At 50.8% G+C, this 23699-nt stretch overlaps 2 protein-coding genes across 2 annotated transcripts; one reads left to right on the top strand and one right to left on the bottom strand.

Moving 5' to 3' along the window:
- Positions 1–2590: 2590 nt before the first annotated feature.
- On the bottom strand, positions 2591–4742 carry fgf20b (fibroblast growth factor 20b). Its single transcript, XM_086178773.1, has 3 exons — positions 3804–4742; positions 3621–3724; positions 2591–3527 (listed from the first exon to the last, which is right to left on the bottom strand). Exons 1-3 carry the CDS (start codon positions 4126–4128, stop codon positions 3282–3284), a joined length of 675 nt encoding a protein of 224 aa, XP_086034899.1. The 5' UTR covers positions 4129–4742; the 3' UTR covers positions 2591–3281.
- A 163-nt stretch (positions 4743–4905) lies between these two features.
- micu3b (mitochondrial calcium uptake 3b) lies at positions 4906–22710 on the top strand. Its single transcript, XM_086178772.1, has 15 exons — positions 4906–5127; positions 6825–6972; positions 8688–8719; positions 8866–8944; positions 13413–13460; positions 13538–13620; positions 13712–13783; positions 14774–14815; positions 16706–16807; positions 17191–17279; positions 17466–17637; positions 19609–19717; positions 20423–20580; positions 20971–21040; positions 22170–22710. The coding sequence occupies exons 1-14, from the start codon at positions 4942–4944 to the stop codon at positions 21037–21039; spliced, it is 1389 nt and encodes a 462-aa protein (XP_086034898.1). The 5' UTR covers positions 4906–4941; the 3' UTR covers position 21040; positions 22170–22710.
- Positions 22711–23699: the final 989 nt, after the last annotated feature.

Genomic DNA, 23699 nt, shown 5'->3' with positions numbered 1-23699 from the left:
TGTGTGTGTGTGTGTGTGTGTGTGTGTGTGTGTGTGTGTGTGTGTGTGTGTGTGTGTGTGTGCTGGCAGTCCGGCAGGGTGATTATGTCCTGTAGGGATAACCTGTCATGGTGCTGAGAGCCTAATTGATGCCTCATGCTTTTCAGGGGAGGAGGGGGCTGAAGGGTGGGAGGGGGCAATTATAGCACCCAAATGTCAAGGCCTAATTTGCGAGTGTGTAATGTGGACACACACACACACACGCACACATGGGCAGGAGGAAGGGGTGACACGGCCGCTCCGGAGGGATTCTCACGCGGGTTTGGTCAGCAGATGTGTGGCGCTGGCTGAGTTTGCAGCGCGAGGCGTTTAGAGCCTTCACAGGCTGACAGTCTGAGACGCATATATTTATATATGTACATTTATATATAGCTCTGAAATCCAAAAGGTATATGATCCCGTCTGCCAGACTGCGTGCAAGGACCCCCTTTGGGAAAACGCGTTTTAGATTCACCCTCTCATTCACACGTCACAAAGAGACAAACATGCATTCACTCTCTCATTCACACCTACAATAATCACTCAGTCATTCCCACGTCATAAAGAGACACACAACTGTTCATTCTGTCATGCAGACATACAACATTCACCCACTCATTCACAGGCATGTAAAACATTCACTCCGTCATTCACACGACACATCCAACCATTCAGTCATTCATTCACACATCTGAACAATTAAGGTTCTCCTCTGAAGCTCCTGCATGTGTTTGGCCTGTGGGAGGAAAAGGGGAACCCTGAGAAACCCCACGCAAACACGGAGAATATTGAGACTCCCCACAGAAAGGCCTCCCCGTGGGAATCCAACCAGGGAGCTTCTGGCTGTGAGGAGGAAGCTCTGACCGTGAATCCCCTCCTTCCTGTTAGCTGATGTTCATCCGTCACTGCAGGCATAGAGAATCGGCGGTGCGTCCCGGAGCGTGTTACACTGGTGCATTGAAGAACTACAACCACATCCTATTTACCTCCTGTTGACCTGCCTGCGCACCCGTGTGTGTGTTTGTGTGTGTGTGTGTGTGCGCGCGCGCACATGCGCTCTCTGTTCTAGATGCTACAGATGGCAGCCGTCTTCCTATTGTGCCGGCTCGGCCTCCCACAGGTACCACAGTTAAACAAAAAAAGAACCTACAGACCAAACCCCACAGAGAGGACCTTCTCCTCCTTCTTCTCCTTCGTCTTCTTCTGCTTCTTCTTTCTCCTTTTGTCCCCCACGTTGTTGTTTTCCTGCTAATGTCTCCATGGAGATGCAAACAGAGGGGTATATTTTTCCACCGGGGATGACAGCTCTGGATGTGGAGCGTCAGCGAATCAGATCCGATGTGCCGGCGGGGACGGCGCGGCCCTCCGACGCTAAAAATGATGGAGTGATGATTTTCAAAGGCGATGTGAATAGATGGACGGATATAAAGCCCCGAAAGTATCAAGTGGGCAACGCTATACTTACACCAGCGCCGCCGTCCGTGCAAACACAGCACCGGGGCCAATAATTTGTGCGCACAGCAATTTAGCCGAGAACGAGCAAACAGCGGAGAGCCCGAAATCACAAGGCCGTAGACTCCGCCCCCCCTAAACACACTCTTGGAGGTGACCGTGGCTTTACGGGGACAGGTGGGCCTCACGCCTCCTCCCATCCCTTCCCCTTTGAGGCCGTCTAAATATAGAAATTATGCTCTCTTGATCGCATCGTCAACAAACAGTGATCAGCGTGTGGGTGTGTGTGTGTGTGAGCCGGAGCGGCACGGTGGTGGTGGGAACACCTGCGCAACGCGGTCCAGACGGTGAGATCGCCAACTTCCTCACCCCTGGAGGGGCCTTTTAGTGTTTCCACTCCCCGACAGGAGGAGGCGGAGCTAAAGCGACGGGTTGACTCCAGGAACATTATCAAAACCAGCCCAATATCACATACGGGCATCAGATATCACAGGTTTCCAACTTTGCTCAGGTGTGTGTGTGTGGCGGTATTAATCGATGACAGAAGCGTCTTGATGTTCAAGGCGTGCAGACGGGAAAGTCCCACGGGAGACAGGAGGCTTCGGCGGGACGCCCTCCAGCTTTCGCGACTTTTTATCGAAAACAGACCAAAAACAAAAACAGGAAACGTTGTAAAACGCCGCTTTTCCGACAATAAAACTGGCCGACGGGAAGGTCACGCCGTCCTTATCGCTGCCGCTAGAGGTCAAACCTCGCTCCTCTCAGACACCTTTGAAGTTTTTATGTCCCACCCCCCCAACCCCACCTCCCAGCACCATCATGGATGATGGCGTCCATAAAAAAAAAAGACAACATTGATCTCGTAAGCAGGTTTATATGTTGAAACTCTGAAAGACAAAGGCAGCCAGTAAAGAATACGACTTTTTTTTCTTTTTTTCTTCCGGGAGAGGAACCGTCAAAGGCTCTTGGATGGGGGTGGGGGGGCTGAGCGGCGATTATAAGGAAACCCTCGAATCCGTCGACCTGTGAACGCATCATTTTGAGACCTTTTTTATTCTAATCATCTATTTATAGCGCAGGTGACAGTAGTTTAAAAGGGGGAAGATCGTATTGGTGAATGGGGTTGGGGGGTTGGGGGAGGGGGTCAGCTTCTATTCGCCAATATTTTTCACATTTTTTGGTCCTGGGGGAGAGCGGATTAAACAGTACAGTGTTTCAGGCGTTACGTTAAACAGCTAGTGGTTTCCCTGTCCTCTCTCTTATTGCAATGTGTCTAACTGTAAAAATATATTCTCAAATAAATAAATATATAACATAAATATAGGTATCTAACGTGAATAAATAAATCGTTGACGCTTTTTTTTTCTGTCTTTTTTTTTTTTTGTTTGTTTTGTTTTTCTTCTTTTTTTCCCCCGAAAAAGACGCAGGCGAAAGAAAGACAAGAGGTTTCCTTCAAAAGTCCTTCCGAACCAGAGCCCTCCGAACCCCCGCGCCCGGGCAACGCCTGCGGTGATGGTGCGGATCCGCTGGTGTCTTCCAGGAGACCCCCACAAGCCGGGGGTCTCCTATTCCATGCAGGGGGTGTGTGTGTGGGGGTGGGGGAGTGTGAAGGGGGGAGTCGGACCGGACCTCCTGGCCCGGCTGCTGAGAGATGGCCGGTGCATTCCTGCAAGAGCCCCCACCCCAGTCGTGGGACCGGGGGGGGGGGCTGCACTGGCCACGTCCCCCCCCCACCTCCTTTCCCCTTCCATGTGTCCACACGTCCCGGGGTGGGGGTGGGGGGGAGCGTGGGGGGGGGGGTTAGGGGGGTCTCAGCTGTGGCCCAGGATGTCCCTGTACAGCTCGGGGACGCGCTCCGGGTCCACCGGCCGCGGCAGGAAGTGAGTGAACTTCTGGTGCCGCCTGGATTTAGTCCCGTCCCGCGGCGTCCCGTCCTTGTTCAGCGCGACAAAGTACCGCGTCCCCCGCTCGCCGTGCTTGTAGAGGTTGGAGGAGTAGGTGTTGTACCAGTTCTCCTCGAACTGCTCCCTGAAGACGCACTCGGCGGTGAGCTTCTCCTGCAAGGAGGGAGGGAGGGAGGGAGGAGGACAGGAGGCTGAGTATGGACAACCGGGTCTCCTCGAACCGGCGGCGGCGGCGGGGACACTCACCGAGCCGTACAGCTCCCCTTTGTCGTTCATGCCCAGGTACAGGCCGCTGTCCACGCCGCGGATGCTGATCAGGCCGACGGCCAGGCTGATGAACTCCAGGATACCTGCAGAGGAGCAGCACAGGTGGTCGGCAGAAGACAGGAGGACCGCGCATCAGCGTGCACCGTCGGGCGGATGTCTCACCGAAGCGGCTGTGGTCCTTCCTGGTTCCGTGCACGGTGCCGTCCGGAAGTATCTCCAGGTGGAAGCCGGTCCTACAGTACAACTGGCGCCTCCTCAGGATCCCCTTGAGGTGGGTGAGATCCGCCGCGGCGCTGCGGGAGAGCCGCTCTCCGGGCAGGAGGTGCTCGGCCAGCGGCGCCGCGCCGCCCGCCAGCGGGGTCAGGAAGAAATGGGACCCGACGTGCGCGATGCCGTCGATCCCGTGCAGGGAGCCCGCAACTTCCCCCAGCGCGGCGGCGGCGGCGGCGGCCGCGGGGGCGGCGGGGGGAGCACCGGCGGCGGCCATCGCGTCCAACCGCTGCGGGGCGAAGTTCAGTCCGGATGTCTGACGGTGCGTGGAATCCTACCTGGCGGCTCCCGCACTTAGTGCATGTTTGCGTCCACGTCGCGCACAGACACCCCCCTCCTCCTCCTCCTCCTTCTTCTTCTTCTTCTTCTTCTTCTTCTCCCTTCTCCTTCTTCTTCTTTTTCCTCTTCTTCTCCTTCAGCCCCGCGTCTTCCTCAGCCGGAGGTGGGCTGCGGCCGCCGCGTGTTGCTGCATACCTGTTCCCGCGGCTCCGTGGAAGAGGGGAGGGAAGGAGCTGCAGTGCGCAGGTGAAGGAGCTCCGGGGGGGGGGGGGACCGGGAGGGGGGGTCCGGGTGGGTGTGTGTGGGGGGGGTCCGGGGTGGGTGGCTGGCTGTGGGGGGGTCTGGAGTGGCAGGGGGGGCTGGAGAGGCAGGTGCAGGGGCGCAGGGCTGTGGAGGGGCGGGGCGGTCACACTCCGTCCAGACGTGCCCCGGCAGGGGCTTCTCCTCCTCCTCGTGGTGTGGCGTGGGGTGGGAGGGGGGAGCGTGGGGAGTTCACGGACCTTAAAGTGTCCCCGGGAAAAAAAAAAAAAAAAAAAAAAAAAAAAAAAACACCACGCAGGCGCGTCACGTCCACTCGGGGGAGCTGCGCGTCGACACTTCCTCCACTCGCGACCCGAAGCGCCCACGGTAAATCTCGCGAGTGCAGGAGGGAGCAGTGCGGTGGCGACCCGACACGCACGTTCACGTGCACACGCACACACGCACTCTTCTCCCAACCCCCCCCCCCCCGCCCTTCCCGGTGTAAACAGCTATGGCCGCCCTGCGCAGGCTTCTCCCCGCGTTCGCCCGCGCATCCCACGCGGGGACGTCCACGGCGACAAAGGCCGTGGCCGTGGCCGCCTGCGCGACCGCCGCCGCCGCCGCTGTCTACTACCGGCGCCGCGTCGACGCCGGATTCCCGCGTCTGGCTCTGCCGTCGGTCTCCGCCAGCGACAAGGTACGGCGTGGGGGGGTGGGGTGGGGGGTTGTGAAGGGGGATGACCGTGCGTGGGTGCTGCGGCTGCACCGTGGGCTGCACCCGTGGGCTGCTGTGACACCGTAAAGAGGCGGGGGAGGGGTGAGGGGTGCCGTGACGTCAGCGGTTAAATAAAAGGAGCTATCCGCCACCTTTTGGTGCTGAAATGGCAAAATGGGGGTTGGATCACGTGACCCACAGCCCCTCCCCCCCTTTCGTGCGTGACGTGAACTACTCTTTCTGTTTTGTTTGCGTTGATGCCTTGCTCATGGGCGCCGACATTCAAAGGAGACTAGAATAGAAGAGTCGTAACAGGGGTTGTCCCCGTTTCTGTCAATGCTCTTTGACAATCTACTGCATCTTCATCACAGGGAGGAGGAAGAGAAGGAGGAGGAGGAGGATCATCTCCCCAAAGTTCACTCCTGGCTCTTCAGTGCAAACCGGGTCTAGGTGTGAATCGCACCCCGTTAAAAAGACCTTCCCTTTTGAGGCAGATTATAGTTAGTATTAGCCTAGCCCCTAGGTACGCTGTGGTAGGCTAAATCCACAGAGGGATATCCCATGATGCTCCAACCCCTCCCCTTCTCTCCTGTCTGCGCTCGTGTCCTTCATCCGTGCACGACAGTAACCTCGTCTTTTCCCGAAGCCCCGGCTTTATCTCCTCGATATCTCACCAGAGGCGTCTGACATTATTTCTTTCTTGAATGTTAAAGCTATTAGTGTATCATCTCAGCAATTAGCATGTAGCCAGTAGCGCTTTAACACTCCCCCCCCCCCTCCCCCTGGTCGAGGCAGAAGGCTGCCCCGCTTGTATTTATCCCGGGTTTCTTCATCGCTAAATGGCAGCATTTCCTCCTGGTGAGGAGCATCAGGTATCTGTAGATCTTCTTCTCCTTGGACCCCTGGGCTGTCTCATGGCTACTTGCCATCTCACCAGATGTCTGCCACTTTTATACATTTCATGAATATTAAAGTTGTTATTGTATCATGCCGGCTACTAGCATGTAGCCATAAGCACTCCTGTTATTATTAGCATAAGATCATCGGTGTCTCCATCACACTCCTGCTTTCTGCCCTTTGGGGCACATCTCAAAGAGCAGGTGGTCCAGACCCTGCTCAGCGTGGAAAGAGTTCAGCAGCGTGTTAATTTAAAAAAAAACTTAACTTCCTGTCGCTGTGAGAAGAAGCCACGCCGGTTTATCTCACGTGAGAGCCGGCTTGGAAACCCCGGCGAAGAGGACACTATTTTCCGTCCGGCAGGAAACCGGACACTGGGGCTGGGCGGAGGGGGCTGACATTTGACGAGTGTGGGGGGGGGGGGGGGTTAATGGTTAAGCGTGGGTGGGTGGTTGGGGTTGGGGGTGGTGGTGGTGGGGGGCACATTCCCTGGACGTTTGCTCCGTGCCCAGCGGACCTGGCACTATGCCACCTGACAGAAAGATCCCCTCCGTCCTCGGCGGCGGCGCTTCTCTGATCCGACCCCGGCCCCGAACATTTGTCGGGACGTTATCTGGCGCGCGGGGATGACAAATAGGGCTGACATAACGTGCGCTCTCGCCGGCCCCAAGCATGGGGCCCTTTGTTCTGGGCAAGCAGGGCTTTCTGTGACTTTACGCGCTCCACAGAGGAACTGTCTTTCAGACAGAAAATCATGTGTGTGTGTGTGTGTGTTTGTGCAGGGGCGGACCTACGGTCTGGACGACGGCGACGCGTACATGTCGGCCTACGAGAACCGATTCCGCCTCTTCAGCTCTGTGGAGCACGAGGGCCAGCTCTTCATGACGCCGCTCAACTTCATCGAGTCGGTCACGCTCAGCGAGCCCAGGGGTGAGTCGTCCTCGTAATTCACCCCTTCCCCCCACCCTCTTCCTTGGGACGGGAAGGAGCAACCATTAACCGATTTGTCAAAAGGCAGGATATGTTTGGAAAAGGGGTCGCTTCTATCACAACGTCCGTTTGGATGACCGCGTGCATTTATATTTCATTTATTCAAGGATGTTTCAGGATATCTTGGCTTTCGCAACCATTCACCCTGTCATTCTTGTGTCATATACAGACATACAGCCATTCACCCTCATTCATATATCTTATAGGAGCATACAGTCACTCGCCCACTCATTCACGTGTCATAGAGAAATGCATTCATGTGTCACATATAGACAAATCAGCATTCACCCCCTCATCCACAGGTCATATAGACATAAAATAATTCACATTCACTCACGTGTGCCATAGTAACATACAATTCATTTAATCATGCGTCATATAGAGACATACAGCCATTCACTCATTAACACGTCTGAACAATTTAGTCTCCAATGAAGGTCCTGTACGGGGCGAACAGGGAGACTCCACACATTCCCTGTGGGAATCCAACCAGAGACCTGTTCACTGCTGCACTGTGGTCCAGGCTAATCGCTGAAAAACACGAAAACACACTTTGGAGAGGAATGTAAAAAAGGAAAAAAAAAAAAAAAAGAAAACATTTGCTATTAGCCATCAGCGCCCCATATTTGCTGTTTTGTGAGGGCTGCTTCCTCCCAGATGCCGTCTGCCAAGCAAGGTGGTGTTCCACATGTAACACTTCCACCCGGGTGGATAAATTAACCCACTTTATCAGCAGCTAGTATCGCTTCCATCACGCCATCAGATAAATCACTGTATCCTTATCCTCCTGGGGCGTCCCCGGGGGACCGTTGTCGTCTCATGGAAAAGTACTTGTTGCTCGGGGCCCGTTAAGTGTCATCAGACAATGAGCTGCGGCATGAGGTGCTTTAGTCATAACACCTGCATAAAGATAGTCATCTTTACCTGCGAGCCAACTTTTATGGCTCATATATGTGGCAACAAAACTGCAGGACCTGGAGAGACCAAACATGGCAGCGGGGAGCGTCACCGCAACAGGATTTCTGTCATCGATCCATTACTTTCTTCCATCGATTCGTGCCCCGGGTGCACGGTCGCCGGCGGTCTTCTAGTATGACGTAGAAGCGACCGATGGTTTTACGACGAGAGAACGCTTTCAGCTCGTCCGATTCTGTTAACATGAACGTACACCGCTGCCGCCGCCACCTCCACTATGTCTCATATTCAAACCACAAGTCTAAGTGCTTTCTGTGCGCTGGATCCATGCAGGTTGCAAAACACCCACTGATGCTTGCATCAATGAACCCCCTTCCTCACACACACACACACACACACACACATCTCCATCCTGCTTCACTCACACTGGCGGAGGGTGTGCAAATCACCCGGCGATCATAATGTCAGATTTACACACAGGCTTTAAAATGTGTATGCGCGTGTGTGTCTGTTACTGCCGTGGTTATCGATGTCATTACGATGGCCATTTTTTTGTTTTACGATGCTTTCATCTTATCTCCAGCTTTATTGACCGTCGGAATGCGTCCGTGGCGCCGAACGCACGTTTTCACTTTCCACTTCCTGGTTGTGCGTTGGCAACCCAACGACTGCGGTGTGTTGTCTCATACGATGGTGTTTCCGCGCTAACGCTGTGTGTGTTTTTCCTGTTGCCTTCGCAGGCCGCAGGACGTTCAAGTCCCTCACCAAAGCGGTAAGCCGTCCCACCTCGGCGTCCGATTTGCTCCGTTCAGAGTTCTCAAAAAGCCCCCGAATCCCTTAAATCCCGCCCCGGGTTGCATCGGGCCCTCTGGGTCCCCGAGGCGAAGAGTGATTCCGGGATTGTGTTTGCTCTTGCAGGAGCTGGACGAGATGCTGGCGGACACCCCACCTGTGTGGAGAGGATCATCCAGTTTGTTTAGAAATCTCAGAGATGGAGGTAAAGTGACTCACCTGGCGGGGAGAGATGCTGTGAGGAGGGGTTTTGCTTTTCCGATATTCACTCAGCCGTCACAGAGAGCTGCGCAACCTCTCACCCTGTCATTCCCAGACACACAACATTCACTCTTTCCTTCACGCATCATACAGAGGCATGCAACCATTCATTCACTCATTCACGTCATGCAACCTTTCACCCTGTCATTCAAACGTCATAAGCAACCACTCACTACCATTCACAACCATCCCAACATCATATGCATCCATTCACTCTGTCATCCAACAAGTCATGTAGGGCAGACAACCATTCACCCTCTCATTCATATCTTATATAGAAATATGCAAGTGTATTACTCTGTCACGTCATGTCAATCAAAAACCATTCACCCTCTCATTCACACGTCAGAGCGACATACAAAAATACACTCATTCATTCACATGTCACATAGAGACGCAACCATTCACCCTCTGGTTCACATCTTATAGACAAATATACCACCATTCACTCACTCATTCACGTGTCATATCAATGAAAAACCATTTAGTCTGTCATTCAAGTCTGATATGGATCGATGCAACCGTTCACTCTGTCATCCACATCTTATATAGAAATATGCAACCATTCACCCTGTCATTCAGACGTCATGTAGACACACAACCATTCACTCTCTCGTTCACAAATCATAGACATATAACCATTCATTCACTCATTCACTCATCATATAGAGAGATATAGCATTCACTCTCTCATTCCCGTTACATAGAACTCAAACCAATCACTCACTCATTCGTTAGTCACATAGAGACATTTATTTTCTCGCCTGTCGGATTAGTGAAATAATGATAAATCAGCGGGCGGCACTACGGCGCAGCTGTTCGCACTTCCTCCTCACAGCCTGAAGGTCCCGGGTTAGATTCCTTTTCTGTGTGGAGTCTTTATGTTTTCCCCATGTCTGCATGGGGATCCCCGGGGTTCTCTGGGTTCTTCCCAAAGTCCAAACACATGCAGGAGGTTCACTCCAGATGTGTCCAGATGTGTTTAATGTATTAATATCTGGATGTCTCATTATAGAGCCCTGTGGTCTACCGGCTCCGGCACCCTTTTCTATAAACCGTATTCATTATGAATGAATGATGACCAGCCAATAACTGAATAATCAAATAACCTAATCTGGTATCCATGGATAGGCCATCGGACATTGAAGTGAAGGCCGCGTGCAGAGGGAAGGGTACGTGGGAAATGAGAAGGTGTTTCTCCCCCTGCCAGAATGACCCTAATGTGACTTAGGGTCAACAGCCACGGTCACCCTGGACCTCGCTGGCTGCTGAATCCCGATCCCAGTTGCACTCTGCCCCCCCCCCCCCCCCCCCCAAAAAAAAAAAAGCAAAATAAAGATCAACGCAGCCCGTAGTTTGGTCATGAAGACACAGAGCTGTCAGTGTGCGTCTTGTTAGGGTTCCCACCTGGGCCGGTGCTGCTCCGCCGCTCAGGGGGTCCCGGCGATTCACTGGAGCATCAGATCTCACCGTTCTGCTCTTTCCTCTGTTGCTTTAGCTAAGTGCCAACGCTGGGATTTTGGGCTTTTAATCCTCCTGTTAAACGTCGCAGCTTTGTCAGGAGGGTGTGCGGGGGGTTGGGGGTGGGGGGGTGGGGGGGCGGACCGGATTGATCTGCGAACAAAGCGCTGCTTTGGAGAATGAGGGAGCCGTTTGAACCCGGCTGTGTCGAGACACGTCCCGCCGGCCACCCCCCTGATCAGCGCGGACATTATGAAGCCTAAGAATGGCATTGGATTACATCTCCGGGACTGCCACTCCGTATGAAGTGTTTCTGTGGAATTCTTTGTATTGTCTAACAACATCTACTTGAGCCCAGTGACTGAGCTGGAAAGAAGAGGGAGGTGGAGGTGGAGGCGGTTGTGGTGGTGGTGGTGGTGGGGTCCTTCCCCTTCAGGAGTAAAGGTGTGTGGTATTGGTGAGACTCTGCAGGAATCTTAAAAGTTTTTTTTTCCTCCCTTTTCAACCCTGTTTAAGCTTTGGAGGCCTTTGAAGGCGCAGATCTGCTGTCCAAGGGCTCTCACACCGACCTCCACCGGGGTGGGTGGTGCTAGCTTCTCGTCAGCATGATCGCACGTGGATCGTTAGCCGCCTTCTCACTAGAGGAACTTTTCACAGTCCCTAGAACCTTCTCAGGCTGTTTCTCGGTGCCTTCGGACAGCGTAGGAACCAGGGCGGCTCCTAGAACCATTTTGGCTCCTACACAGTGGTTCTTAACCTGGGTTTGATCGAACCCTTGGGGTTTGCGGTGCCTCCGCCACGGCAGTCAAGACACACCCAACTCATCGTGTCAATTCGTGATGACACGCCGCGCTTGGAAAAAAATCACATTTTATTTTTCGCTAAAGAAGCTGCGGTGAATGCGCATATGAAACTGGTGGGGTTCGGTACCTCCGACAAGGTTAAGAACCACTGGCTACACCGAGGCAGTGTCCACAGGAAGTCACAGGTGATCGGAGAAACTCGTAAGCCCTTTACCTGACGTGTTATCCGGACTGCGGAGTGCCATTTTTAAAAACTACAGTCGTTACCGGTCAGATGTTTTCTTGGGTCGAAAAAGAAGTTAAAACTTTTCTGCCCTGCTCCGCCTCAGAAGGGTTTCCATGGCTCACAGGGCAACATTTACTTTTTGGCCAAAATAAGTCCAGAGTTAGCTACCCCACCGTTAGCTAACTTGAGTGCAGGGAGAAGATAAAAACACTCCAACCATCTGATAGTCCCTGGTTATCATTCCATGAATGCTGTGGCAGCTTCCACCTCCACGGTGTCCATGTCGTCTTCTGCTTCTTCGGTAGTTTGTTTTGGAGTGACCCTACTCTGGTCGCTTTCTGCCTGTGGGAATACGAAACTAAAAAAGTTCCCCTTGAGGAGGCTACTTCCTGGAATAAAATTGAGCTGGACGGCTCTAAGAACTTTTCTGTCTGAAAGTGGCTAATAGGTTTTAATTGATTTTCCTTTACCTGGGATTATGTGTCATGGATTTTGTGTTTCAACATGATTTCACTGTCCGCATCCAGACATTGTCCATAAAACAGGTTCCAATGGTCTTTTGTCTTCTGCCGGTGCTTTCCAAATCTGTTTCGAAGCAATCTGCTTTTAAAAGTGACAGGAAAATGCCAGGAGCGAATTTGGATGTATTGGATTTCCAATCAACAAGAATTCACCCCGGAATCGGGCGAAATGAGGCGACCGGGAGATTTGAATGACGCAAACTATTGAAAAGGTCAAGTGTCAGATTTCTTCCACGCTGATTCCCCGTGGATACTCATTTCATAAGTCAAGTCAAGTCAAGTCGGATTTTTATTTATACGGCGCCAAATACCCAACCCAGTCGTCTGATGGCACTTTCCATGTAGAGCAGGTCTGGACCGCACTCTTTTAGATGATCTACAAGAACCTGGCATCTCCCGCCCACCGGGTGCGAGCACTTTGTGATAATGTTTTAAGGAAACATTGCCTTCCATCGGGCGTTATCTTCAGAAAGATCCCAGTTCCATGCAGGTGGCCCTCTGCCTCGACCGGTTGAGGTAGAAAGCGAGAGATGACGGGGGGGCTCATTTTGGGAAAGTCCTTCACCTTTTGCTTGGCCCTAGCACAGGAAGCTGGTAGCGGTAGCAAACGAGGGTGCGCGCTACTAGCACGGTATTCTCGCAAAACCTACCGTGCTCAAAAGTACGTCAGGACGTTTGTTGAGTGTCTCCTGTGGAGAGTAGCCTAGCGCTGGACCAGAAACAGCTACTGAATATGGAGGGGGGCAAAAGAAAGAATGCTGTCAGTAGGAAATCTCTCTCCGCGGCAAACCCCGAAGCTGAATTCTTTTCCCATAACACCCGGGGCAGTCACCCAGAACTATCTTTGCTGGATTCTCTATCTTCCCAAGCAAACAAAAGCTCCGGGAATGCTTTCAGGGGCGGAGGGAAGAAGCCGCCTGAGTCGAGCAAGGTGGCCCCCCAACACTTACTCTTCCCCTCTCCGTGTCACAGAACAAAAGGGAAACAAGGGACGCGGTGGAGAACCCAGATCGGCCATTCTCCGCCGGTGACAGATCACCTGAGAATGTATTACACCTTGTTACCCAAACACGATCAGAGGCCGTGGGCCTTAAATTTGTTTGGGTTGGTGTCCAGATAGGTCAGCTCCGTTGTAAAGCCAGTGTTTGTGTGAGCGGAACACCAAGCATGAAGGGAGAAGGCACCTTTTAAGATGTTATCAGCGGGTGTAAGGAGATTACTCTTGTCTGAAGACACGCACCGTGTCTTGGGATTGGCCCATTTCATCTGCGACGCATGGCTTTGAATAGCGGTAAACACCTTGAGCCATCCGATGCCACATTGTGTTCAAAGGCAAACACTTTGGGTTTTTGTTTACTCGACTAATATCATTCTCCCTCCTCCTCCCCCCCCTGCTGCAAGGTGTCATCAGCTACACCGAGTACCTCTTCTTGTTGTGCATCCTGACAAGTGAGTAGAGCCCGCTCGGAAAAATCGTCCGATTTACGGGCGCCTTCGCCGTCTGATTCTTTAATGCTTGCTTCTAGAGCCTCGTGCCGGCTTCAGGATCGCCTTCAACATGTTCGACGCCGACGGGAACGAGATGGTGGACAAAAGGGAGTTCATGGTGGTATGAGCCCTGTCGGGATGATCTGACTTATCAAAGTGCATGCTAGCCATTATACCTTTCGCTAAATAACAGCTCCCCGTCTTCTCGCCAGCTCGAGGAAATCTTCCGGAAGAAAAAGGACCGGAAGGAAGCCATTGAAAGTGCCCCAAGATTAGACCGGCAGGTAGGAGTTGGCTCCGCATGCTGGAGATTCAGGTATCTTTTCCAGAAGGCCTCGGGTTTAAGCCATGAGATCAGGACATTTCTCCATAACTGAAACGCCGGCAAAGAGGTACATTGAAGATTGTCCGACAATGGTAGATTGTTTTTGGTTTCCAGCTGTCCCTCCGGTAAGATGTAAGACACCCACGTCTGCTCAGCTCTGTTCAGCCTTTGAGTGGCAGTGGTCTCGAGTCTGGTCCAATTTCTATTCTTTGACACTCTGTGTTCTCGCCGAAAGGTCGTTAGCCAGCGGAAGGATCAGATAAAGCCTGCTGTTCTGGCACACGATAGATAGCGGTTAGCGGCCTGCTGCAGAAGACGACGGAGACCATTGGTTAGAAAGAAAAGGAAACCTGGAGTCTGAGAGCGTTGGCGCTTTACTTGAGATTAATGCTGAAGTTCTGAGAGATGGTGCTGGCTCATGTTTACCAGGGCAGACGCTTTTTTTCCTGTGACACTGACAGTATTCCTAGAGAGGGAGGTTCCAGTGAGGCGAGGATAGTCATACAGGGCAAAACATGCCTGGGTCTTTCATCTGGTGTGGAGCATGCAGGTGGATGTAAACAGGCAGGGCTGAATGGCCCGATAAAAGCAGCTCTTTGAGGTCTTATCGCACAAACACAACATGGAGGGGCTTACTCTGCCGGCACAAACATGGGCATCTCCGGACGGCCTCGCATGAATCCCACACCCGCATAACCATCAAAAAGATCATTAGGAAAGGGCACTCTAGATCTGGATACGTAACGATGTTTTAGGAGAAAACAATGCGACTGAGGGCGCATTCACGAACGCTCGAGGCCAGCGGGTCTGATCTCGGATCGTGGGTCGTGTAAACTCCACTGCGGCGACCGGGAAATTGGCCGTGAGTTTCAGAAACGCGAAACGGGTTAAGATTAGATGTCCCGCTCACACCGTTCCCGTCAAGCTCTCTTTCTCCTTTGTGTTTCAGAGCCTGCAGCTCTACGGTCAACGCAAACCCCAGCAGCACAGTGTAAGCATTGTTCTCCGTCCCTTGGCACGCTGTCTTCTTAAAATGTGTTTGCACGGAGGGGAGCTTGCACAGAAAGTGTATCTCGCTGGCTGACGCCCCCCCCCCCGCCTCCCCCTGTATCTGTCTCTGCTAACACTAGATAACCCCAGTCACATCCCATGAAATTGAAATGGATCATTTTCCACTACAACGTTATCTTCTGTAGCGCCTTTGTGTGTGGCAGCGCGAGCATGGATGATTTATGTACTTGTCTTCTGTCGGGCATTTGGCGAGGGGACTCCGCTTCAAGAGCCCCCTTGCGTTTAACGCCGACCACCTCTTCGCCCGCGACCCCCATGTTTTATTGTTACAGTTTCTTGAAGAGTGGTATTTGGTCTCAGGTTACCTTTTGTGATGGTTTTGACCATGAAGATACCAGTGGAGAGAGCGGGCAACGTGTGAAAAGCACTCAACACGCAGCCACCTGAGGGACAACTGCACCTTTTCATAACACCCGGGCGAAGACGGCTACCTTTAGGTTTTATCCTCCTTTCATTCTTTTTCTCGCAAGTGAAAACGGGCATGCCGTCAACCCTGTGGTTGGGCTTTCCCCCCCGGCGTGTTCCAATTACAAGTGTATCAGGATCTTTTCACGGCGCGAGGTGGGAACGGCGCGGTCGCATTGAAGCCCCGTCCCGTAATTAGCCGTGGGATCATGTCGTAAATCTCCTCTGGTGAAAGGCAGCGGTGCGCGACAGAAGAGCTGGTTTATCCGCTGTCTTAGCTGGTGGCTCGGAGCTGTAGCAGAAGTTCCAGCAGCCGGGATGAGTCGGATTTATCCGTTCATTCATTATCTGTGTGGCTTATCCTGCTCCCAGGGTCACGGGTGGACCGCGGCCAATCCCAGCTGTGATTGGATGATAGGCGGGGTTCCCCCCGGATCCATCACGGGGCCACATGTAGAGACAGCCATTCACACTTTTGGGCAATTTTGGGTCTTCTGTGAACCCCGCAGGAAGACGAACCCCACACATTGAGGAAATCGAGACTCGTCGCAGAAAAGATTTTTGAGTTCCAACCAGGGACTTTCTCACTGCCCGTCTCAGCTATATTTGTAAGAACTGTAATAATGATATTAATGACAAATAGAGAAATCATAGACCCGTACGATGCCAAGGAGGAGGATAGGGCACAGTGGCCTCTTTGTTCTACATAGCTTCTTTTTAATCACATCAAACGTATGACAATCTGCAGCATCCCTATTTAGATTTTAGCTGTGCGGCAGACGCCTGCGTGCACCGACACGTAACGGCCTGCTACGAGGCTCCGAAGTGAACCGCCATCAGTTTCTCCACCCCCTGCTTGCGTTAGCCGCGTCTTAGCGCCACCCACTCCCGTCTCACAAACGCCTCCATGTAGTCCGGCTGATCCATCGTATCTCGATGTCCGCCCTGGACCATGCAGAAGCCTCCTGCACTCCTTGTCCAGGTTTCCCTCTGGTCTTTGAAAACACATACAGCCTGCAAAAAGTTGTGCAATTTTCCAGAGAAAGGGACGGAAATAAAGGAATGACTTGTGTTCCTGTCACGGATGCCCAAACTGTGCCAACGCTCCTCGGCTACATTGTCGTGCGATTGTACTATCCATTCACAGCGATGTTGTAACATGTGTTTCATCTTGGAGACAAAAAAAATTTCAAGCGCCTGAAATTCATTCATTCGTTCATTCACATACTGCTTATCCTGCACTCCAGCTGGGGTTCACCTCGGACCAGTTGATCACGTTGCTCCATTGAGACATACAACCATTCTCCATCCCATTCACACGTCGTCTGGAGACATTCATTGTGTAACCATCTCACAAACATTGACCGGATGTATTTGTCTACTAACGCCTGTGTTCCGCCTGCAGCCACAGATTCTCAGCAAAGACGTCCAGCAAGCGGAAGCCCAGGGCATGTGGGACGCTCTCAAACGCGGCACCAGCCACGTGGTGTTTTCTGATCTGGCCGAGGTAGCGGCGACTTCTTCCAGACGCTTAAATGCTAACAAACGGGAAAAAAAACGTCACCTGACTGTCCCGAGAACAGGGATCCCCCAGCCACAGAATCTGCGGTGTGCACGTAGCGATTCTGCTGCACGCTCCCTCTGTTTGCTCGGAGGAAGAGAGACTAATTAACCATTAACCCCAACTGATTATTCAATAGCTGAATCTGGCACGGCCATTAACTAGCATCCCTTTGCATGGTTTAATAAATATTCCCATTAATGTTTAGCACGATGCAGCGCGGACTGTACGCGGGTTTGCGCCGGCTAGCTTTGTCCTGTAGCGTCGATGTGCGTGGTGAAATGTTGAAAGCCGAAGCGCTGTCCTCATCCCTGTCGTCTCCGTGGCAGCACATGGACGAGAAGACGGAGACGACCCTTCTGGTGCACTTCTTTGGGAAGAAGGGGAAGGCGGAGCTGAAATTCGAGGACTTTTACAAGTGAGTTGCCGAGTCACAACATTCCCAAGGCGCCGCACGCAACCTTCGGCTAAACCTGCTGTGCGGCTGGCGGCCATGCTAGGTGTTGCTTCGTGTGTGTGTGTGTGTGTGTGTGTGTGTGTGCGGGCGTAAACTCCTCTGGCGCTGGCGTTTCCTGTCAACAGCCGGTGTGTTTCTCCCGTCCAGGTTCATGGACAACTTGCAGACAGAGCTACTTGAGATTGAGTTCCTCTCCTACTCCAAAGGGATGCCCACCATCAGCGAGGAGGACTTCGCTCAGATCCTTCTACGCTACACCAACGTGGACGACGTCGGCGAGTACCTGGACAACGTTCGCCGCAGCATGCCCGATGAAAAGGTGCGGGGGTTACGTGGCCTCACCCATGGAACGGGGTCAACGCGTTGAATAGTTTTGTGTAAATTGAATTTGACCACGTGGGCAGGAGCCAGACATCCCTCTGCGGCTAATTAGCTCAGCAAGGTTAACGGTAACTTATTTGACTCGGAAGCAGATGTGTCTAGAAAGTAACACATGTTTGAAACGCTCCAGCAGTTTCACAACTTGCATTCACAAATCCTGGTGAACCTCCTGTAGATTGTGAGCTATAGTCCAAATTGTTTGCAGCTCTTTGAAACTTTCCAGGAACTAGATCGTTCCTTTAAGCATTGAGACAGCAGAGGAACTACGGACGGAGGACCTCAGCTCCTAGAAACATCTGAGCTCCTACTCTGAAGCAGGGTCTTTTTTACGGTTCCATAGGAACTCATAGATGATTGGAGGAATGCATAAGCCACGCCCAGTACAAGGTGCTTCTTTGGACTGCAGAGTGCCAGTTTTTAAACTATTGTAGTCACTGGTCGGATGTTTTCTTGGGACAAAATAGACAGAAACGGTGAGAAAGGGAGTGACAAAGAGGTCTTCTGGCCTGCTATGCCTCAGAGAGGTTTCTAGGGTTTGCAGAAGAACAGCTACATTTTTTACCAAAATATGTGTGGCGTTAGCTAACCGCTAATGGGTTCTTTGCACGGCAAAGCAGTGCAGGGAGAAGATAAAAACACGTCAACCATCTGATAGTCCATGGTTATTATTCCGTGAACGCTGTAGCAGCTTCCACCGCCATGTTGGCCACCTCGTCTTCTTCTTCTTCTTCTTCTTCAGTTTTTGGAGTGTGGAGCTTCAGGTGCGCATCCCTACGATGGTCCCTCAATGCCATGGGAACGCATTGCTAAAAAGTTCCCTAGGCAACTTCCTGGAACGAAACAGACAGTTCTTAAAACTGTAAAAGTGGCTCATGCGTTTTATGAAAATAAATGGATAACAATATCACCACGGCTACAACGTTATCGATTTTAATGTAAGAAAACAGAAACTCATGTTTTGTGCCTCATTGAAAGCTATAGCCAGCTGGCAAGTTATCTTTGCATCCAGTATTTATACTCGCCCATAAGCCATTTTCGCATTTTTTAAAATGTATTTTTCTCTACATTCGCGCAAATAATGCGGCACAAGCCCAGCAGAAAGGTCTCGGTGGCTTCCACTGATACAGCAATGTCTATCATCTGCCGAGCGAGGCATCATCGTTTCAGCCGGGCTTGTTTTCCCCTCCGGCACACTGACCCGCATGAAAAGCCACCAGCAGCTCCTCAGCAGCCTGGAGTAGCGTGTTGCTAGATCCCCATTGATAATCAAGTGGGCCTCGTCATTAGGCTAAGAGATATTTTATGGCCCACACCTTGTTAAAACAGCAAAGCGTCACAGATTAGTCATTACTCCATTTGTTAGCCTGCGTGTTCCGCCTGTTCGGCGGGGCCCCCGGCGGCAGAGGCGGCTAGTAGCCGCGGGACGGTTGAGTGGAGATCAATGGGCCCAGTGTTTGAGTCGCCAGCCGAGCCTGAGATGTTTGGGGATTCATCACTTTTGTTTTTGTTTACTCAAGTATCGGGTTAATCTGCTTTAGAAATGTCTGCGAGAGGCCTGACCTCTTCCCATAAGCTAACCCCCCCTCCCCCTTCCCCTACCGCCGCTGACAGCTCAGCGTGTCCATACCGCACAGGGAAAACCCAGCAATGTATACTTTATCTGTTTGGAAGTGTTATCTATCTGATGCCTTCAAGGTCTCCTACCCGCTAAAGGGTGAAAAAGAGGCAGATGATATGTTGCATGAACCAGAGCAGTCTTCTTCTTCTTCCCTTTTCTGGGGGGGCGGCAGTGTTGACACATGCCACTGTTTGCTCAATGTAAGACATTATAAATTCCCAAGTTGCGTGTCGCAACGTTAATGGTTCAGAAATAGATGTTCCGCAGCGCTCCTCTCTTCCTCGTCCCCAGGGGATCGTCTTCGAGGAGTTCCGGTCCTTTTTCCAGTTCCTGAACAACCTGGAGGACTTTGCCATCGCCATGCAGATGTATAACTTTGCTCACCGCTCCATCGGACAAGGTGAAATGAAAAACATGTACTTAGCGTATGGCCGATAACGAATACAGTTGTTAACATTCGCTAATACATGTCTCTTGTAGGAGCACTTTTAAAGTATCCTAATAGTATAATATACTATATGTAATAAACTATAGGAGTATAATATTAGAGATGCTCGGGATAGTGAAACTATCTGGATACAAATGTGTAGTTTTATCATTGTGCATCATCCAGACATGCAAATGATCACATATATACGTGTTTAGGTATATATGTACATATCTGATCATATGTATATGCAGTGTTTGTGTATGTGTGTATACATATAACGTAATTTCTGGACTATTGAGCACACCTCAATATGAGCCGCACCGGCTAGCCGTTCGCTATCTCGGGCTTCCTTCTGCGTACTAAAACCGTCAAAGTCGTCTTCTTCGGTGTCGGAGTTGAACGGACTCAGAATTTCCCGGTCATTTCATCGATCCGATGTGATGAGGATAAACGTTTTAGCGGCGTGAAGCTCGTTAGCGTCCCCCAACCAAAAAAGTCTATATATTAGCTGCATCGTTGTTTACGTGAAAAAAGTCACGGCTTAACGTCCGGAAACTACGTTATGTGTATTATATTCATGCATGTTAAAAAGACTGATATTGGTGATAAACAATCATCTTTCTGGTTCTCTCTGCTTGTTCTCGCTGGATCTCCTCCCTGGTTTTCGTCCCTCAGAGGAGTTCGGCCGGGCCGTCTACGTGGCCACGGGCATCAAGCTGTCCCGTCACCTGGTCAACACAGTCTTTAAGATCTTCGACGTGGACCACGACGACAAACTCAGCCACAGGGAGTTCGTGGGCGTCATGAAGGACCGTCTGCACCGCGGCAACGGGGTGAGAGGCTGCAGGTCCAAGGCGGTGGAGCAGGAGGACGGCCGCCGGGCTCGGGAACCCTGTTTATTTTCAAAATACAGCACATTTACCCAATTAGACCCTGTTAAGCAGCTATTAGCAAGACAAATAACACCTTTCCTGAGCAGGAAGTGCCGGAGTGCTTATTATGGGACGTCTTCTCCTTAAGGTGGTGGTAAAGAGCCCGTTCTCTGAGGGCCAAATTACCCTCCTGTCACTTTTAATCACCAAAAGCCCTGTGACGTTGGAGCTGCTCCTCAATCACTGCTGAATTTTTACTGCCATCTTGTGGATGGACAGAAATCTTCATAATGCTCTCTCTCTTTTTCTGCACACACACACGCACGCACACACACACACTCTATGATACAGGGCGTCCGATCAGAGGAGAAGTTTACCTCTTTCAAGTCGTGTATGAAGAAGGAACTGTCGGCCAAATAAGGTAAGCGCTTCCTTTTTTCTTTTTACTCCTAAAGGTTTTGTTGACACTGTCCGGCCTGCTCTATGCTATTACTATAATTCACAGAGGTGCACCTCCTTCTCACAGCCAGATTCCCCCCGGGGGGCCTTTCTATGTGCAGTATCTATGTTCTAATAATAATGATTATTATTATTATTGTTATTATATCATTATACACTGTATTTAGGTGTATATTTATATTTACCCAAGTATATCAGTATAATATATCAGTATATAAGTATAGCTAAGTATATACTGTATATATGTCTTACAGACATAAGCATAACTTACTGATTTGAATTTGAATGGATGAGTAAATGGTTGTATGTTTTTTTTACATGTACACAGTAAATTGTATTTAGCTGTATATTAATAGTTAGCTGAATATATATACAAGTATATTAGTATAATATAATAGTATATGACTCCAGCTAAGTATATGTATGTATGTTTATGTCTTATAGAAGACATAAGCACAATTTACAGATTTAAAATATATATATGATTGAATGAGTGAATGGTTTATGTCTCTTTATGACATGTGAATAATAATTAGACTTTGTATTTAATGATCTATGTATAATGTTTATGTATTTTTGTATGTAGTGTATATTTGCTAAGTATATTAGTAGAATATATCAGTATGTAAGTATGTATATGTCCTTCAAACATATACATAAGCACAAATCGCAGATTTGAAAGAGACAAGAAAATGTAAAAAATGTGACAAAGCGGTAAATACAAATTAATATATATATATATATCTATATATATCTATATATGAATGAATGGGTGAATGATTGTATGTCTCCATCATATTATCTATGAATGATTGCATGTCTCTATATGGGGCCCTGTGATTGGTCCAGTGTGAACCCCACCTCTCACCCAATCACCGCTGTGATAGGCTCCAGGACCCCTGGCGACCCTGAGTGCAGGATAAGCAATGTAGATAATGAAACAATGAATGAATAAATGAATGAAAACAAACAGTGAGAAGTAGTACTAGAGTAGTACAGCACCAGCAGCTCCTGCTCCTCAGGTGTCTCCGATGTGTCACAGATGAGAATCTGGCGGTTTCCTTTCTCAATGTTTCCCATCTCCTCGGCAGGTGAGAAGCCCAGCATCTCCAGAAGAGCCGCACCTCCTGCAGGACCTCCTGCAGGACCTCCTGCAGGACCTCCTGCAGGACCTTGCTGCCCCTCCCTCACAGCAAGTGGCTGCTCCCATAAACAAAGGCGGAGACTCAGCGTGAAACGGCAGCAACTACAGTTTCCAGAACATCGATTGTTCATTCATAGTTGTGAACACATTCATCACTTTACAGTCTTATTTATTTAAATCTCCTAACCGTCTTAAATCCACTCTGCTGGTTTGTATTCTACTGAGCCTGATTCTGCACGTCTGCCGCTTATGCTTACCTTCTGTGGCCCCTGGAAAGATCATCTGAGGACGACCTCCACCTCCACCACCTCTAGTCCCACCTCCACCTCTTTGCAGGCAAAGTCCTCCCCCCTCGCTCAGGTCAAATCCAGGCAGCTGTAGGCGAGCATCCTCATTGCAAAACATTCAATCATTCAGTTTTTAGCGTGTGTTTTTCTTATATGCTAACAGCTAATGTTTTTTGCAGATGAATAAATGAACCGCCTGCCGCTCGTCCCCGGGGCCAATCATTAACTATGCCAATCTCCAGCTTTAACCCTGTATGTGTGTTTGTGTTTATGAGAGCGTGCGCACAAGAGGTGCACCTACTGTCGGCTATTTATCTTTGAATAACTTATTCAGCTGGGTAATAATTAGCAAGTCTGCCAAGGTTTTCCGTAACCAAGAATAAGAGCAAGTTTGATTTTCACAGCCTTCATGCACAGAATATGTACTGTGTGCGTGTGTGTGCGCGCGCGCGTGTGTGTGTGTGTGGGTGTGTGTTCATCTATGTGTGCACATATAAATGGTGCATCTAAAGTGTCGAGATGTGAATGAGTGACTGGTCTGTATGCGACCATGTGATTGACAGACAGATGACATCCGGGTTAGGCTCCGCCCCCTCCCACCCACGTGACCCTGCGTGCAGGATTGGCGGTTCAGAGGGACGAGTGAGTGAATTCAAACCCCGTCCACCACATTGTGTTTACTCTGCAACTCGATAGTTTTGCAACCCTATTTGTTAGATGCGATTTTAGGTGCATTCGCGTGCACGTTTCCGGAGAATGCATTCACACGCTGCAAAACGGCTGGATCCACCGGCCACACGGTGGAAGCAGAGAAGCGACGAGAGCCCGCCTCCCATTCATCTCCCGCGGCTGCAAAACAACGAGGGCGCGCACATGCACGCTCTTACTCACGCACACGACATATACACAAAAAAACAACAAACCCACGACGCATTATTTCCCCGTTTTCTTACGTGGATACGTTCGGCAATGAGTCCGTACTGGCGTGACCCCCTCCCCCCCCCCCCCTTACACACACACGCGCGCGCATGCACACGCCTCCACCCACGTGCAATGTTTTTTTTTTTTTTTGTGGGGAAAGCATTTGATGAGAACGAAAAAAAATGTGCCCGGCTTGCAGCATCCCGCCGGCGCCATGGCAACCCCGGGAGGGGGGGGGTTGCATCCGGGAGAGAGAGACAGAGAGAGAG

The sequence above is a fragment of the Fistularia commersonii genome, chromosome 31, assembly GCF_037954325.1.
Source record: "Fistularia commersonii isolate RoL2024-O1a breed Wild chromosome 31, RoL_Fcom_v1.0, whole genome shotgun sequence".
NCBI lineage: Eukaryota > Metazoa > Chordata > Actinopteri > Syngnathiformes > Fistulariidae > Fistularia > Fistularia commersonii.
This window is presented reverse-complemented; position numbering and strand designations above follow the sequence as displayed.